The 17554-nt window shown below is 51.5% G+C and overlaps 6 protein-coding genes across 6 annotated transcripts; 3 read left to right on the top strand and 3 right to left on the bottom strand.

The window, feature by feature from the left end:
* Positions 1-62: 62 nt before the first annotated feature.
* On the bottom strand, positions 63-3828 carry N7443_009750 (putative PAB1 binding protein (Pbp1); the record flags this gene model as incomplete). The annotated part of the gene is made up of 5 exons (XM_056889806.1): positions 63-271; positions 326-2800; positions 2858-3131; positions 3188-3365; positions 3674-3828. The coding sequence occupies 5 exons, from the start codon at positions 3826-3828 to the stop codon at positions 63-65; spliced, it is 3291 nt and encodes a 1096-aa protein (XP_056736297.1).
* Positions 3829-5052: 1224 nt separating this feature from the next.
* Positions 5053-8086, top strand: N7443_009751 (formin-mediated actin nucleation enhancer; the record flags this gene model as incomplete). Its single annotated transcript, XM_056889807.1, has 2 exons — positions 5053-5135; positions 5206-8086. The coding sequence occupies 2 exons, from the start codon at positions 5053-5055 to the stop codon at positions 8084-8086; spliced, it is 2964 nt and encodes a 987-aa protein (XP_056736298.1).
* Positions 8087-8746: 660 nt separating this feature from the next.
* N7443_009752 (uncharacterized protein) lies at positions 8747-11604 on the top strand (the record flags this gene model as incomplete). Its single annotated transcript, XM_056889808.1, has 6 exons — positions 8747-9329; positions 9401-10006; positions 10346-10437; positions 10655-10684; positions 10749-10825; positions 10890-11604. The coding sequence occupies 6 exons, from the start codon at positions 8747-8749 to the stop codon at positions 11602-11604; spliced, it is 2103 nt and encodes a 700-aa protein (XP_056736299.1).
* A 302-nt stretch (positions 11605-11906) lies between these two features.
* N7443_009753 (FAD-dependent oxygenase) lies at positions 11907-12374 on the bottom strand (the record flags this gene model as incomplete). Its single annotated transcript, XM_056889809.1, has 2 exons — positions 11907-12173; positions 12252-12374. 2 exons carry the CDS (start codon positions 12372-12374, stop codon positions 11907-11909), a joined length of 390 nt encoding a protein of 129 aa, XP_056736300.1.
* Positions 12375-14065: 1691 nt separating this feature from the next.
* Positions 14066-15669, bottom strand: N7443_009754 (uncharacterized protein; the record flags this gene model as incomplete). Its single annotated transcript, XM_056889810.1, has 6 exons — positions 14066-14650; positions 14711-15011; positions 15186-15201; positions 15268-15419; positions 15473-15569; positions 15627-15669. Coding segments are annotated over 6 exons (1194 nt in total), but the record flags the coding sequence as incomplete, so codon positions are not given.
* A 449-nt stretch (positions 15670-16118) lies between these two features.
* N7443_009755 (Carbon-nitrogen hydrolase) lies at positions 16119-16479 on the top strand (the record flags this gene model as incomplete). Its single annotated transcript, XM_056889811.1, has 2 exons — positions 16119-16351; positions 16413-16479. 2 exons carry the CDS (start codon positions 16119-16121, stop codon positions 16477-16479), a joined length of 300 nt encoding a protein of 99 aa, XP_056736302.1.
* Between the last annotated feature and the right edge of the window lie 1075 nt (positions 16480-17554).

A 17554-nucleotide genomic window follows, 5' to 3' on the forward strand; every position in this document is an offset into this window, starting at 1 on the left:
CACAAGTTGAGTTCAAGTCGCTGAACCAGGACAGTCACACAATCGATCACAAGTCATGCAGTTCATTTACCCTCATCGGCGGGCTCAGCAGAGTGCGAACCGGAGCCCGCATTGACCTGGGTGCCAGATGGTCCTTGGGGAGCCATCTGAGGGACCTGGTTATAGCTGTTGCTTGGTGTCCGGTGCTGATTAGGAGGGAAATGGTGACCCTGGTGAGGGCTTGAGGAGAAATGAGGCTGCTGCTGGGGGTAGCCACCACGACCAGGAGGCACTGATTCCGAACAGTCAGCAGTGAATGATAATAGTTGTTCAATTTGAGACTAACTGTGACCGGGCTGTTGCGCTCCATATCCAGGCTGTCCAGGCTGTCCAGACATGAACATCATCTGCTGGGGAGGTTGGCCTGACTGCGAGTTCTGGTGCATCATCATGGGCGCACCGCGACTGGGGCTAGGGTAACCGCTGTGTGGCTGATGAGGGGGTGCATGCTGAGGATAGGCGTGGGCTGGAGAAGGGGAGTACATCTGAATTTGCGGGTTATATGGAGACATGCCCTGGGGCACACCCATATAAGAACCGGTGGAAGCCTGCTGCATCATCATGGGAGCTCCCATGGCAGCTTGCGGGTTCATGAACTGAGGGCCACCCTGGTACTGTCTCATGTGGCCGGGCTGAGGTCCTCCGTAGAATTGCGGCACCGGCTGGCCAAATGCCAGCTGTGCATGTGGGACCATGGGAGAAGGATATCCCATGTGACTTTGTCCCATACGAGGCGAGGGGAAAACCTGCGAAGACGATGCCGACAACTGCATGCGATGATGATCATCCATGTGACCCGGAGTAGGACCATGGGAACCTTGGTGCATGTGAGGTCCACCAGGAGGACCGGAGGAAGGTGGCATACCCTGGTTGCCCCCTTGGTAGAAAGGCATCTGCGACTGGGGAAGATGGGGGTTGTTTGAAGCAGAACGGCCCTGGGGGGAAGCCGAGGGAATACTGCTCGGCTGCTTGAACATCTGGTCAAAATTCTTCTCCTGGTTGGCCTCTGACACATCCCAAGTGGGCAGAGTCTTGTAAGGAGGGGGAACGCCGCCATTGAATGGAGTGTAAGGCTTGCCGGCCTTTTCAGCTGCCTCGGCGCTCTCTTTCTTCATGCGCTTTATGGGATTAAACTGATCATCAATGGACGGTCTCTCGGAGATAGGCTGGGGCTTCTTGGTGCCAAAGAATGCAGAGGGTGTAGTCGCACGAGAAACAGAAGTATTTCGCGAGAAGGATCGCGGGCTAGCACTAGCGGCGGCGGTGTTAGTAGCAGTTGCGGCAGTAGTACCAGTAGTACCAGAAGCACCACTAGCACCACTAGCACCAGTAGCGCCAGTAACACCACTAGCAGCAGTAACACCACTAGCAGCAGTAGTACCAGTAGTGCCAGGACCAGCAGAAGATCCCGAACCGCCACCGGGAGTGAAAGTGCTTGCCGCAGGGTTGGGCTTAAACTCCATCGCGCGAACATTGAATTTCGACGCAGCGGAGGCCAAGCTCTGAGACTTTACGGGGCTGGTGATCCGGGACTGATCGCTGGCAGGGCCAGTAGGAGGTCCCCGAGCATCCTGAATAGGCAACGGAGCGGGAACGGGAGCCATGTTGTTACCCTTACGCTGCTGTAGGTTGTCTTGGAGGCGATGGCTGAGCATACCAGCACCGGGACGACCCTGCTGCATGGGCTGCTGGGGGAAGCGACCACCAGGGCCAGCAAGAGGGCCAGTAGGAGGATAACCTTGACGACCCCGAGCGAAGTTCTGGCGGTCAGAAGGAGCCACAGGAGGTACTGCACCAGTAGGTCCAGTAGCACGAGCAGTGGGCTTCTGCTCAGCCACAGGCGAAGCAGACTTCGGGCTGGCCTTCTCATCTGGCGATTGAAGCCGGCCGATGATAGCCTCTTGCTTGTGGGGGTCCTTGGCGAGAATGGGCACCAGATCCTTGGGAACAGGAGTAGAGAGCTTGAAGTTCTTGGAAAACTTCATTAACTCGTTCAACTTGATCGTACGATCGTACGATGCTTGGTTGCGACGACGTTCTTGAACCTTCAGCTTCTCGCTGCTGGCGAATTGGCGGAAGTGATCGAGAACCTCGGTCTCGACGTTGGCAGTAGCATTATCGGGGACAGGGCGCTGTTGCTTTGCGGTGAAAGCAGCAGGCGCAGCCTTGCTGTTGTCAGTCTTCTGCTCTGCCTCAGCACTGGGCTGGGCCGCGGGAGTTGGCTGTTGCTTCTCAACAGGGGCAATCTCCTTGGCTGGAGCCTGAGGCACAGGAGCCGATGGTTGCTTTGAGGGCGCAACAGGAGGTGCGGGCTGACGGCGTCCAGGAGGAGTATATTTATTGGGCTGGCCAGAAGCGAGGGGCTGGAAGGATTTGTCCTCACGCTGGACACCGCTGTACTTGGATTCTTCATCCTGGTCACCCGAGTCAGGGGCCACCAGGCCTCTCTCTTCGCGCATGTGGGCGTTTTCGTGATCCTGGCCTTCGATCTCACGCGCAATGCGAGCCGCCTCGGCGTGCTTCTGACGGTAGGTGGGGTCTGAGCGGTCAATGCGAGTGGTGTAAAGATTCTCATCATAGTTGGTCTTTGCACCGAAAAGACGTTCATTGGCCTCGAATTGATCCCAGCCCGCGGAATCGCCCGCGGCGCTCTCCAAGGACATGTCAATTTCGTCAGCGGCAGGCTCCCAGCGCTTAAGGGTGCGCTCACGCATTGCCAAATTTCCGGAGATGTCAGCGTCGGTTCTGAAACCACTCGCACCTGGTGTATGTGTCAATTTTCGCACTTCTCATCAGTTGACTATTCGGTGTTTCTTACCATTGGATTCCTTGGCCGAGACCTCAGCCGGGGAGACGTTCGGCACAGCGATGTCCGATACATCCTTGATATCAAAGGCCATGCTATGCTCCTGTCCAGATCCTAGGTAATTACTAGACGCATCACTCGTGCCATTAGTCTTAGGTTGGTTTTCCTGAGATGCTCGCTGCACCATCTTCAGAATGAATGATGAATCGCTCGCTCCCAAAGTTGAAGACGAGAAAATGCCGGTATATTTGTCTCCGCCTTTTGTGGTAATTGTCGTATGCAGGCCCTATAGTGAAGATAAATGAGCGCCAGTCCTCTCGCGATCACTACAAGTCAGCTTACAATGAAACTGGCGAATAAGAACAGTAAACGGTCATGCGCGTGGTTATCGGGGGTGTTCGATTCCTTCAGGCCGGGCTGAGGGGAGCCCGACTGGCGAGCCATGTTTCCGTTCGAATATGAGGAGCGTTGAGTGATGGGGTTGGTCCCTTGGGTCCAGGCTTTCTGTGAGTTTGTGCGCCTATTCAGTAGAACATGCCCGGATCAGTAGGTGCAACCAAGAATCACGAAGTTAAAGACAGGATGAAGGGGCCCGCCATGAAATCCGAAAATTGCAATTGGCTACATCGCAGACATAATTGTATGCCAGCCTGTGGACCATGCTCACGAGCTCGAGAGCACGTGCACAGAGACACGGTGGTCGAGGAGGAGTTGATGCGGGCAGGATGAAAACCAAAGGCATCTCGGGGATCTGATGGGTAAGGAATTGGGAAATAGGGCAAAAGTATCAAACTCATGGGCTGTGGGGGAAAAGGTGTATGAACATACCGCTGAGCACCATCAACAGGGCTGCCAGACTGTCGGCGACCGTCCCCCTTGGTGCTGGCGCTAGGTCTCAGAGAGGGGCGGCCGGAGTTCTGTGTCGAGTGGGCATTGCCAGATGAGCTGTTCGCAGCCGGCGCAGAGTTCAAAGTGGAAGCCATTGATTGACTCGGGAGTCAGACAGGCGTCGTGGAACTTCGCACGGCGGAAAGCCGCGAGGATGAGGCACTACCACAACACACCGCCTGCACAAACAGGACACAGAGGGATGTGAGAGGGAAGAAACCACAAAGATGCCGAATAAACTCGACAATGAAGGAGAGGGGGGAGGGGGAGGATCGATGAGAAGGAGCAAAGGTAAGTGAGGTTTGGGAATTGTTTGGGGAAAGGGCAAGTCACGGGGAAGGTGATGTATTGTACGGTACGGTGCAACCCTGACAATTCAACCTGGGAACTTCCACCTCCTAATTCCTATACTGACATCAATTCGAAAGAGGGTTAGGAATGGAATATGGTTGGTAAATTAAATTCTCTTTTCACCTCTACCTTGATCATGCCTTTGATCTAATACGGGTTATTCACTGATTCAGTAACCCTTGGGCCTCCAACCCCTGCGATGGACCGGTTGCCAGTGTCGTATTGACAATACGCAAGTCAAGGCCCAGAACCCACCCTGTCGTAGGTCAGTACGGTGAAGATAATCTGTGGGGTTTTATTATCCGAATCGACGATGCGTACACAGTGATCTGTTCCATCCAACATTTGAATCTGTCATCCTATTCTAGCGCAATAGCATACCGCGTTTGTAAAGACCGGCCCAATCGAGCCTCCGCAGGGGACTATTCATTAATATTGATATGGATATTGTGGATGGGACTACTGGCTTGCTTTGTTCTAGATGTGGCTACCTTAGGGTACCCCTAAGGTACGTGTGCATTAGGGCTTCTCTTAGCTAGGGTTTTGTAGATGAATGTACAAGTATGTACTTGTCCCAAGGGACTTGACAGCATAGATACCTAGGTAGGTAGAGTAAAGTACCATAGTTCCAAACCTCGCCATGGCGTCGATCAGGCATAGTGGATAAGCACGGGTGGTTCCGAAAGCTCGGCGAGTGGATTCGAAAGACCTGCAGAGTTGGAATGCAAATAGTGCAATTTCCAGTGTTGGGATATATTACCGTGCGGAACGGTAATAGTTGTTATTTATGTAATTTTAGGTCCGGCTAAGCGCGCCGATCACAACCCTTGGATCCAGTGACAGTTCCTACGCGGTACGAGGAGGCTGGGCGTCATCTGTTTCCCTCGCTTATCACCTCACCTTTCCTTCTCATGTCTACTCCCTCGGATCCTGGTCAACTTGATTCCTCCCATTATCCTAGTGACCCCATGGCCTCTAACTCTGGTCGGAGCTCCTCCGCCTCGGGGCGCTCCCAATCAACCAAGACCGTCGTAAGACCGAACCCCTTCATGTGAGACTGAGTAATCGCTGAACCTACTTTGTCTACAGCCCGATAAACAGATCTCCACAATCGAAAAGAGTGTAACACACCTCCTCGTTGCGACCAAACAACTTCTGGAAACTCTCACACAGTGGTCTCGAAAACAAGCATCCGAGAACGACGTGTCGGATGTGTATGTGCGCCTGGGATATGAATTTAACCTGGCATGCCGGGCCTTCAACGCTATCGGAGTCGAAACCTCCGACTTGGGACCAGTCCCCGACGTCCTGCGCACAATCCTGGAAGACACCCTCAGCCAGGACGCATCCGCGCAAAGCCTGGACCGATACCTCCCTCAGATCCGCGATATAATCATAAATTTGCTACATGGGTTGAAGAAGAAGCAGGCTCGCTTACGCTCTCGGCAGCAGCGTGAGGATGGACGGGCCGGTATGCCTGGACGGCAAGCCAGTGCTGGAAGTTTGTCTAGCGAAAAATCGAACATTGGACAACTATACGACGAAGCGGCCGCCTCGACTATGCCCAATATCCAGCCCGGCGCACAGTCGCCAAAGCGGCCAGCTCGTCGCTATGGCAGTAATGGGTCTCTGGATGATGCCCAACCCGGCCAGCAAACATCCCCAACCCGAGGCACAAGCCATTCAGATCGCGAAGCATCGAGACGAGAGACACAGCAGCTTCTGACCCAAACAAATATAGCCAATAACGCGACTCCGCGAGCAGCTCAATCCTCCTCGGGGGCACCTCCCGATTTCCCTGCTCCGCCCCCGCCTCCCAAACAAGATGATGCTCTAGGTGCTCTCCAAAGAAGCGGCGAGCTTGAACGACGAGCCTCCCGTCGTTTTTCTGCCTATCAAATTCAGAAGCACCTGGGAACATCAACCAACGGTGTTCCAGTCATTCCTACCCAAAACTCTCCTATCCCCAATCGAGGACGTGATGTGCGCGAATCTCTCAACGCTGTTCGCTTGCGAGGCTCGGTAGTTCACTCGAGACAGCGGTCTACCAAGGGCTCCCAGGACATTTCGAAGAGTTCTCAGGCTCAGGCGACTGCGAACGTTCCGGCTGCAGTCCAAGAAGAGCAGAGCAAACCACCCGGGGAAATTGCCCCGGAACCTGAGAATGAGGAAACCCCCAAAGCTTCCGAGAAACAGCCCCCTTTGCAGCCAGCTCAGCCCGAGGAGCCGGTCGAGGTAGCACCACCAAGCTTCCCACAGCCACCAAAGGGGCCATCTCTCGACGATGCTTTTGATCCGGAGAAAATAGATGCTCCTATTCCCGTAGGCCCGACAACGCCAAAGGCAGGCCGCTTTTCTCCTACTGGCATCGCAACCCCCCCACCTGTACCTGCATTTGTTGGTGAACAGCCGTCTCCGGGGAAGGAGCTGACGCTCTTCTTGCAATATAAAACTAAGATCAAGAAATACGTATTGCCTGAAGGCATTACAGATCTTACTATTGGACGACTTCAGCTGGCTTTCATTGAGAAGTTCGCTTGGAACACCCATAGCAATGGAGCTGACTTACCCGAGATTTACATCCAGGACCCTGTCTCGGGCATTCGACATGAGCTCGAAGACCTAGCCGACGTCAAAGATCGATCAGTTCTCGTGTTGAATGTCGACAACTTGGATGAAGTCAAGAAACACTTTGATGATAGCTTGTCTGGAGTGCGTTCTATGGTGGAAGGCGTCAAGGATGCTCTTGCTGGGCAAGGAAAGGTTATTCAACGCGTCTCGGACCGTCAGCTGGAGGCGGCAAAGGAAATGGCCCGCTTGGCTGCGGCTCCTCCCGCGGCTGTTGCAGCCGTGCCCAGTCCTCTTTCCGGCCAGAAGGCACCAATTTATGGAAGCAACAGCCAGATCGCGGAGCTTCAGAGCCTGCGCCGTGATCTTGCTGTGCTCCGACAAACATACTCCAATTTCTCGTCCGATATCACAGGCTCGATGACTGCGGTGCGCTCCAAGGCCAGCCAGGTCAAGACTGCCGCAGAAACTGTGGCTGTCCCTACCTATGAAGGCGATGCTGGCCGTGCACGTGTCAACACCGGCAAGAAGGAGCTCGGCGATGAGTCTGAGCGACTTGTGTCTCGTGTTGATGATCTCCAGGATCTGGTCGAGGACCTTAGGAAGGATGTCGTTCAACGTGGCGTGCGACCCCTGCCCCGCCAGCTAGAGGGGGTCAACCGCGATATCAGCACTGCCATGAAAGAAATCAAGAAGATGCAGGACTTCCTCGCTCGGGAGAAGCCCATTTGGACTAAGATTTGGGAGAAAGAGTTGCAGTTGGTCTGCGAAGAGCGAGACCAACTGACTATGCAGGAGGATCTCGCGGCCGATCTGCAAGACGATTTGGAGAAGGCTGCTCAGACCTTCGCTTTGGTCGAGCAAGCCACGAAGGAGCAGGCTATGGAGAAGGCCAAGGATCCTGCTGGTGTCACTTTGCGGGCTACCTCGCGTACCCTTGGCATTGACCCAACCATGGACCCAAAGAAGGCCAAGGATGGCGTCTTGGGCGAGGTGCGCGCACTGCGACCGAATCACGAGAGTCGAGTTGAGGCCATCGAGCGAGCGGAGAAGGCTCGCAAGAAGGAACTTGAGACCCGCCGGATTGGTCTGTTCCAAAAGGAACTTGGCAATTTTGTCCAAGAAGGCAAACTGAAGAAGAGCGGTGGTGTTGAAGAGGCCGAGCGTCTGCGCAATGCTAAAGACGATCGCATCCGCAAGGAAGTCTGGGATAGGCAGCAGGCTCGCAACGCCGAAATGGAGAAAGCCGAAGCCGAAGCTGCCGCGGCCGCAGCAGCAGAGCCGAAGCCTGAAGGCGAGGAAGAGGCGGGAGACTCAGCGCCAGCTCCTGACTCTGACAGCACCGATGAGCAAAAGCCCGAGGTTCCTCCTAAAGAAGAACCGGAGGATGAGAAGAAGGACTCGAGCCCTGATGAAACCGCTCCCGAGTCCTGATTCCACCTCTCATGAATCTTCCTTTGCATTTTAACTCCCGCGTTTTATGCGAAGGCCTCCATCTGCTTGCATTTCCATCCTTATTATCGTCTTTATCTGTGGCGTGTTCCTATAGCCCCCTTGTTTACATTTGCACTTTGCATTCATGGCACTGATTGACGATACCCAGCCACAAATTGTGGCTTGTTCCCACATGTCTTGTTTATTCGCGCGAAGTTACTAGTTGGCCCACGGGTAGTTAGTTCAACTTGTTTCCAACCTATATTATCCATAATCATGATCATTTGTATAGAGTAGACCTATCGTAGATGTCAATACCCAATTAAAACTCAATTGGGCACCAACTTGAGACAAGTGGATAATAAAGAAGTGTCGGTGTCGGTGGCCGGTCCCAGCCATCCGCTTTTCCTCCACTATTTAGACTACAGACTCCGTACATATATCCTTTCTACATTCATATCTGATCTTCACTCTCGTTTCCACTCCGAACTCCGAACATTGAAACTTGAAGTTGGGCACCAATCTCGAAATCATATGAAATCAATAACTTCGAGCCCCGTCTTCAACCCACTTGGTCTGTGTCACAACACAGCCCGCACCCACGCGCAACGCCGTCTCAGCCCCGATCAAAGTTACTGCTGACCTCGGGTGGCTGTAGCTATGCTACTCCTACCCTTCCTATCACTACTCGTCTCGGGTATCTACGCCGATGTAACCAACTCATCAGATACATCTCACTCTTACAATAATATTTTCCAACGCAATGACGAAATCACTCGTCGCCTATCCCAAGATATCATCCAAGGCATTCGTAAAATGGCACCCGACGAAGGCGAGAAATTTTTCCTCTCATATTATAATTTCGCTGTGTCAACCGATGGGAATTCTACTCTCTCCGACAGAGACCTGGATCCCAAATACGAGTATCCTCTCCTCGCTCGCTCATTCCCGTTCCAGTCCGCTCTGGAAGTACCTGGAAATGCCTTGGGTCTGGAGACGAGAGATTTTAATTGTCCAACTGGGACAAACGCATGCACGTCCATCGGCCGCTCGGATCGGTGCTGCAGTACTGGTAGTACGTGCGAAATCGTGACGGATACGGGGTCTGGGGATGTTGGCTGTTGTCCGAGTGGGGAAGTTTGTTCTGGGACTGTTGGATCTTGCGCGAGTGGGTATACGACTTGTTCGGCGGCGCTGGGGGGCGGATGCTGTATTCCGGGGTATGAGTGCGTTTCGGGGGGATGTGAGTGTTTTTCTTTTCTCTTTGTCTTATTTCCTGGTCTTTCTTTGGAAAGAGCTAATGGGGCATGACAGGTGCTTATCTCTCCGTTGTGACGATTACGGTTGATTCGAGTGTTGTGATTTCTACGGAGACATATTCTACCATTCCACAGAGTACGCATTCTACTCAGTCGACGACCTCGACAACTTCGACTTCTTCGACATCGACCGAGTCCAGTAAGACGGAAACTACTGATAGCCTGATTCCTCCGGCGAGACCTACGAGTCTGACGAGTCTTACGACAACGAGTCAATCTACGACTAGTCGAGTGGATGTTTGTCCAACTGGGTTCTATGCTTGCTCGGCTGTTTACCATGGTGGTTGTTGCCAGACCGGGAGAGATTGCGATACTACGTCGTGTCCGACGACCTCGTCGACGACTTTTACATCGGACGGGGTGACGATCGTGGAGCCTGTCGCGACAGGATCCTCAAAAGGCACGGGGAAATGTGCCAATGGCTGGTTCAGCTGTGCTGACACTGTGGGCGGTGGGTGTTGTCCGTCTGGGTATGCATGCGGACAAAGCTGTACGGCGACTGCGGCGCACTCCACTGTTGCCAAGGAACAGGCGACTGCGACGAGTACTGGGAGTCGAGTAGGGGTGAATTGGTTAAATTGGATATTTGGGATTATTTTGGGTCTTGTTTGGATATGAATTACGAAGATAAGCAATGAGACATGAACAATGCTAGTTATCCGAGACAAAATACCAAGGGGAAAAGCGAAGGCCCGAACCCCACGGGGCGGTTAGTAATAAGTAATACCCGGCAGTTTGTTCCTGCGGTGAATCTAAGTCGGATTCCGTCACCGAGTATTGCCGACACCGGTGACCCCATCTTCTCCATCTCCTCTCTTTCATTTCTCCAGCTTTCTGTTTTCTAGTTTTTCTGGTAGGTCTTCCCGCGTCTAAAATACATCGCGTGCCTTTCGCAACATTGCGTGACATTCTTGCTCTGCATTCGCTGAACTCATCCCAGCTCAAACGGTCGCCATCATGTCCGACAAGCCGCAGCAGCCCCTCCCCTTCATCTACCAGTTCGCCGCCGGTGCGGTGGCTGGTGTGTCCGAGGTAAGTCTTTTTCGTCCAGAGATTGTCTACAGATGCTCTTTGAGTCAATCCCGACGTCGAGAACCATCCCAGAAGTGATCCAGTGACTAACGCGACTATCCCCGCACGACAGATTCTATTGATGTACGCTCTTATCCCTTCGACCAGACAGTTTCCGGAAACTGTATTCCTTCCATCGCATTCAGAATAAACCATACTAACCATGCGCGACATCCAGGTACCCATTGGACGTCGTCAAGACCCGAGTGTAAGCACGCGATCGGATGGATCACCCGACCTCAACTAACGCGCTTCTCCGCAGTCAACTTCAGACCGGAGTCCCCGTCGCAGGCGCTGAGCACTACAATGGCATGTTCGATTGCTTCAGCAAGATCGTCAAGACCGAGGGGTACGTACAATCTGCATTCGACACTGGTGCCTTTTCCTCCGAAACTTACCGAGTATCTCCACAGTTTTTCGCGCCTGTACCGCGGTATCTCCGCGCCCATCCTCATGGAGGCGCCTAAGCGTGCGACCAAGTTCGCTGCCAATGACAGCTGGGGCACCTTCTACCGCAACGCGTTCGGCGTTGACAAGCAGACGCAGTCCCTGGCCATTCTGACCGGTGCCACCGCCGGAGCGACAGAAGCGTTCGTGGTTGTTCCCTTCGAGCTGGTCAAGATCCGTCTGCAGGATAAGGCGTCAGCCGGCAAGTACAATGGTATGTTGGATGTCGTGAAGAAGATCGTCAAGACGGAGGGTCCCCTGGCCATGTACAACGGTCTGGAATCCACCTTGTGGCGTCACATCCTGTGGAACGCTGGTTACTTCGGATGTATCTTCCAGGTTCGCGCGCAGCTGCCTGCCCCTGAGCCTGGTAACAAGGGCCAGCAGACCCGTAACGACCTCCTCGCTGGTTCTATTGGTGGTATCGCTGGTACTATCCTCAACACTCCCATGGATGTGGTTAAGTCGCGTATCCAGAACACCTCTAAGGTGTCTGGCCAGATTCCCAAGTACAACTGGGCCTGGCCTGCTGTTGGTACCGTCATGAAGGAGGAGGGCTTCGGCGCGCTGTACAAGGGCTTCATTCCTAAGGTTCTGCGTCTCGGCCCCGGAGGTGGTATCCTGCTCGTCGTGTTCACCGGAGTGATGGACTTCTTCCGCAAGATGCGCGAGGAGCAATAAGCTATACGCTGGTTCGGACATAAAATTAACCCCTTCTGTCGTTGTCGAGTGCTTTAGATGGGCACTGTACCATGGCCCCGATATACCCAGCTGTACCTTACCCTGAAACCATGCGTCCAATGTTGTTTGAATCTGTCAATTTGTTCCTATGCATCAGACTAGAGCAGAGTAGATGGATAGAAAGCGATTCACTGTGCTTGTGCTTAATTCCACATAAAGTCCACCAACCCTAGACGACCCGCCATCAAATGACTGATATGTAGTTTCAACTCAGTTTATTCCCTTAAGCAACACTAACATCATTACTTCTTCCCCTTATGAATTGTCGTAACAGAGACGATCCCGAAAATCATCATGAACAAAGTGATAAGAATGAACGTCCTCGACACAACATGGCACTTATACTCCTTGTGCTTGGCCTTCTCCCGTCTATCCATCTGTCTATCGCAGACTTCGCAGTGGACATGCGCTTGGCCGTCCACTGGTCTGGTGTTTAGAGGGACGGCGGTATCGCCATGATTATGGATCTCGCCTGCTTCAGCGTCGGACTCTTGGTTTACGCGGGTGTACTAAGATAACAATGTCAGCTAGATTGTAGGTGGAAATGGAATGGCTGAGGCAGAGGTAAATGAAACGGATAAACATACACCAACGTGGAATGAAGGAACTGGGAAAGGTGGAACACGTACACCAGAGAAGAGATTCGCTGGACGCTGGAAGATATCCGAGTATGAGGGCGCTGGCTCGTTGTCTTTGGTGTGGTCCTCCATCGTAGGCAGATATTATGGTCTTTCACAAGGGCTTCGGTAGGTAGCTAGGGTGCCTCAATAGTAATATTGAATTAAAAGGCTCAGAGATGCAGCAGGCAGATGGATTATAAACGCTGTGGCAGTGCGTAGACAGAAGATTGTCAGATCGGCTAGGCTGTGCTATTTATTACGGCTTGATTGGTGCGAGGCGCCACGGTTGCTAAATCCTGGGCTGATTGGGTGTGGGGCTTCGCGGTATATGGACTATCTCGGTTTAGCGTGGGTCTGTTGATCTACTCTTGTACTTTCGACCTTCTATGGGATGATAGTCATTTTGATTTCCCGTCAGGTTCTGCGCAAAAAGAAGATCAGATTCTGAAGGTTACTTTCCACCTCAGCTCACGGTGTAGATGCGAATCTACGCCCAAGCCCGATGAGCAGAATTTGGCGACCTATTCCCTTTCCCTTTCCCTACCACTACCCTCGCCTGGATATATTATTATGTGATGCAGTTGTACTGACAATCCTCTGTCTACGCACTGCCAGACGGAATAAATATTCTGCCGGTTAAAAACTTATTGAAATTCAATATCTGTACTGTAAAAGGATACATGGATCTTTTAGATAGCTGGCGTAAATGCTAAGATATGAATCAGAACGAGGCTATAACTATCCTTCTAGAGAAGAAATTGTCGCTAACTTCTCCTTCCTAGGATCTCGTGAGGTTATATGTTCTTCATATAGACGGTCAAGGAAGCGGTAAGATATTGCTAGTGTTCCCTTCTAAAGCCTATTTTCAAATGCCTTAATAGTCACCCTATCCTGATAGAGCGAGTTTAGAGAATCTTTGATACAATCTAGATTAATCAGCGCTAGAATATTTTAGGAGATATGCAGGAAGTGTAACTGTTTGTAGCCTAGATAGCCTACTCCTCCCATAGCACTAGTTCATCACTCTTAAATATCTCCGTATTCAGTCATCCCTCTCTGAAAGTAACAATCGTAGGAAGTGTTATAATTTATGGCAAGCGCACTTAGCCCAACGAGTTAGAAAAAAATGGATGAACAAAAAAAAACATACAACAGCAGGGATTCGCTGGTGGTCACCCACCCAACTACTAACCTGCCGGCGTGTGGCTTAAGTACGGCTGAGCGGACGGGAAGCCCTGTTCTCCACACCCTATGGTCGTATGTACTATTGTAAACGTGGAAAAGATCCATTGATTAATTAGTATAGTCTAAGTGCTGTATCCCGGCTGATTGTAGGGCGAGGGCCGTTTGAGCGTCGCGTGATCGAGGGTGAGAAGGCTGTTCAAATATAAGGAATGCCACAAGAACCTTTAGCTTCTAAAGTTACAAGTACGCATTTAATATAGGGTTATTATGAGGAATATGAGGCAAAGTCTTTATGCCAATTTACTGGACACGCAGTAGAAAGATAGGCCAACTAAGAAAAACTCAAGACGGGGTCTGCTAAGCGCATGAATGATTAGTCCAACAGGAGCAACGAGATTAAACGAGGCGAATAGGACGGGGCCCTTGGAGACAGGGGCCATGATAGTCAAGAATCACAGGGATTTTCTGGTTTCAAATCTTCGTCCTGATGCAAGCAAGAGACTTCGTTAGCATTTATTTCACTCGTAACCGTCTGCTTGGCGGGAAGTCTGCTCTAAAGCACGCATAGCATACTTCATCAAAGTCAACACTTACGCGTTCATGACCTCGTCCATTTTCCGTAACGCTGACTCGATGTCCGCGTCCAAATCATGAAACCACACCCAGTCGAACCACCCTCGCTGCAATTTGAGTATGACTTTGTTCATATCAGAGCCTGACTCTGGGTGCTGCAAGTGAATCGTTTGGCTCATTTCGTAAGCTCGTTCAAGTTGTCTCTGGGCTCTCGGCCGTCGGATTTGGTCATATGCGGCAAATCCGGCGTTGATATATTGCCCTAGGACTGCGCCTTGGTCAGGAGTATTGTGTATCTTAGCCAGCACGTTCGATAGCACTAAGGCATCTTCTAAGCCCTGACTGGCGCCAGCAGCCTGGAAAGGCAGAGAAGCATGGGCGCTGTCACCTAGAAGGACCACCCGATCACGATAATATGTTGACGTGTTCTGGTGATGGAAAAACCCCCACTTGATCGGCTTGGCCTTGTTCAACAAACGGCGGAAACGGTGGTCCACATCAGGGCCTTCAAAATCAGCTATCATGGCCTCATGGGCGACTTTTTGCGTGACGGCATTCTTCAATACCCATGGTTTATCATCGATAACGCAAAGAAGGAAATTAAATTCCTAGAATCCATGACCATTTAGTATACTCCGCGAACGAGGCGTTGAGATACGCTAACTTACCGCGCCACCCGAAATCAGATAAGTGACACAACATCGTTTATGCCCGACGTAGATCTTAGCCACATCTGTGAGTTCCCCAAAAATCTCTTCGGCGTCGGCTGTCGGGATCACGCCTCGATAGCAATAGGAGCCTGCGTACACCGGCTCAGCCTGGCCAGGATACAATGGGTTCAAGACGTGCTCTCTTACGACGCTCTTGATGCCATCCGCGCCGACTAGAATACTAGCCTCATCAATTTCGCCGTCTGCAAATTTCAAGATAACCTTGCCCGGATGTTGCTCAATATCAGTCAAGGACTTGCTAAAACGGACATTCTCGATTGGTATAAAACTGGTCATGATTTGAAGTACGGCGTTCCGATGTGCCTAAATTGGTTTAGCACCGTTCGGCTAGATGAAAGTATGGGGCGGGGCATTAGAGTTACTGACTGCTCTGCGGGTGTAATCTGGGTGGCCCCAGGTTTAATGACCGTACCAAGGTTCTTTGAGACCTATAATAGGCAGTTAGTAGAAAGGTCCCCTGCCTAATGTTTAGGAAAGAGATGAGCTGTACGCACCAAGACCCTCCTGGAGGAGCATGCCTTCAAAGTAGATATCCTGGGGGTTGGCAGGATTATTACCCACGCAGACCTTTTCATACTCGGCACGAAACCCCTCCTGGAGCATGTCCAAGGCCAGATCGCCATTCGGTCCGAATCCTATGCCAGCGCTTTTTCTACAGTCAGAGACCCGGATTTTAATATAATCCGAACTTGAACTTACCCCACAACTGAATATTCTGGGGCTGCTTCATAAATCGTGAAAGGTACGCCTTTCTTATGCAGACCCATGGCAAGGGCGAGTCCCCCGATCCCGGCGCCTAGATTCAGTCTTGAATGAGTATCACGATAAGCCTGTGCACATCATGGAAGCCTACCGACGATAGCAACATGCATGCCTCTGATATTGTCTCCAGCCATAGTGTGAATTTTCAGGGTTTCTGTTGACGACAACTTGCTTGTCCATCCTTTGCCGCAGGCAGGTAGCGATATATGAAACATGGCGGCATCGAGATAAGCTAAACTCCGCTCTGCGGTATGATCGGCTATGGTCGGCCTGTACGATTGAGCAGCATCGACGGATGAGCTGACTCCCCGCGGGGGGATGACGCGTTGGGTCGGGGCTGATACCCATCAAACACAGCCACTGGGCGGGTAGGCCCGAAGCCGCTTGGAAAAGACACTTAGCAGGGTTCATACTGACCCTTGTCCAGGCCCCTCTCGAAGATGCCCCGACGGCCCCCGATGCAGTGCATACCAATGGCAGATGTTAATTGGATGGCTAATGCGGGTATATAGTCACTGCCATAATTCAATAGCTAAATGCCCGAAACTAAATTCACTATAATCCCAGTGGTCAACGTTACAGGATGAGCACCGTCGAGGATCCAGTTCTTGCCAAACCGGTCGACCTCTGCTGCCTCAAAGGTTCCATTCACTCGGGAGAGCCCGCAGGGAAGGCCGTGCAGATTGGCGGAGTGAACACCTATGTAGCCACACCTCACGCAATGGTGTCAAATGACAATGTGCTATTGTTCTTCCCTGATGCCTTCGGCTTGCAAATCAGCAACTTTTTGACAATGGATGCATTTGCCGCCTGTGGGTATGTGACGCTGGGCGTCGATTATTTTGCCGCATTACGGCTGCAGAGTAGACCCTTGCAGGGAAGGAGAGGCTTACGCCCCAGATCTAGGACCCTATCTGGAAGCATTCTCTGAACCCCTTGAGTGACCCAAACTTCGACTTTGAAAGTTGGAAAACCGAACACATGACGTTGAAGTTTGTAGTATGGACTTGTCAAGATGAAGCTTTGCCTTGACTCGTGGATCTCCAATTACCTGTGAATAATCAAATTACAGAGAAGTGCAAAACCAGCTTCACCAATTTACACTCACTCATTCTTTCTGGGCCCCACCGCCAAGACGCTAGGTTAGGAAATGAATATATTTCATGTTAACGGTCCTATTTACATCACGTCATGAACATTCTGTTTCACGTGGGCAAGGATTGTCGAAATACAAAAGGCTTGCAATCGCCTGCGGGCAAAGTGGACGATTTTTACTCGCTTCGCTGCAAAAACCTGCCAGCAGAGTATCTTGAGCTTCCGCACGTTATTCTATGTTAGTCCACCAGTCTCGTGGCTTACAGGTCTTAGAAGAATGAAGCTTTCTTGAGCCAACCTCCGTAAAATATTAGTCAAGGTTTTGATATAAGTTGACTATTCTACAACACCGGTAACATCTAATTTTATTCCTCTTCAATCACAACATTCGTATGCTAGAAAATCTTCGAAATTTTGACCTGTGCGCTCTTGCCAATTCTGTCATACAAATGCTTTGAGCTCCGCAAAGAATTCTTCAATTGGGTTTAGATCAGGTGAATGTGGTGGTAAGTATAATAGCTTGACACCGGCACTTAGGCATAGCTCTTGTATTCGGTCAGTATGGTGAAAAGACGCGTTGTCAATGATAAGGACAGATTTTGAGTCCGGCCATCTACCACAATGATGGAGAAGCTGCTCAATAAAATCCTCGAACATGGTAGTATCTGTCGACCCTTGGAAGACTGGCGACATCAAGGTGCCATCCTGGCAACATGCCGGGCGAATCTGGTACCACTGACCCCGCTGGAGATGGGAAACTTGGACAGGCGCTGTGCCGCGGGGAGACTAGCCGGTCCCGAAGCCAGCCCGTTTGTCATAGCCTGATTCGTCTATGAAAACTAGGTGGTACGACCGGAAATCTGATAGCTGATATAGATAGTGATCTCTCAAATCTGCATTTCGTTCTTGTGCTATTCCTGAGCC

The sequence above is a fragment of the Penicillium atrosanguineum genome, assembly GCF_028827265.1.
Source record: "Penicillium atrosanguineum strain IBT 20685 chromosome Unknown utg000008l_segment0_segment0, whole genome shotgun sequence".
Taxonomy (NCBI): Eukaryota; Fungi; Ascomycota; class Eurotiomycetes; order Eurotiales; family Aspergillaceae; genus Penicillium; species Penicillium atrosanguineum.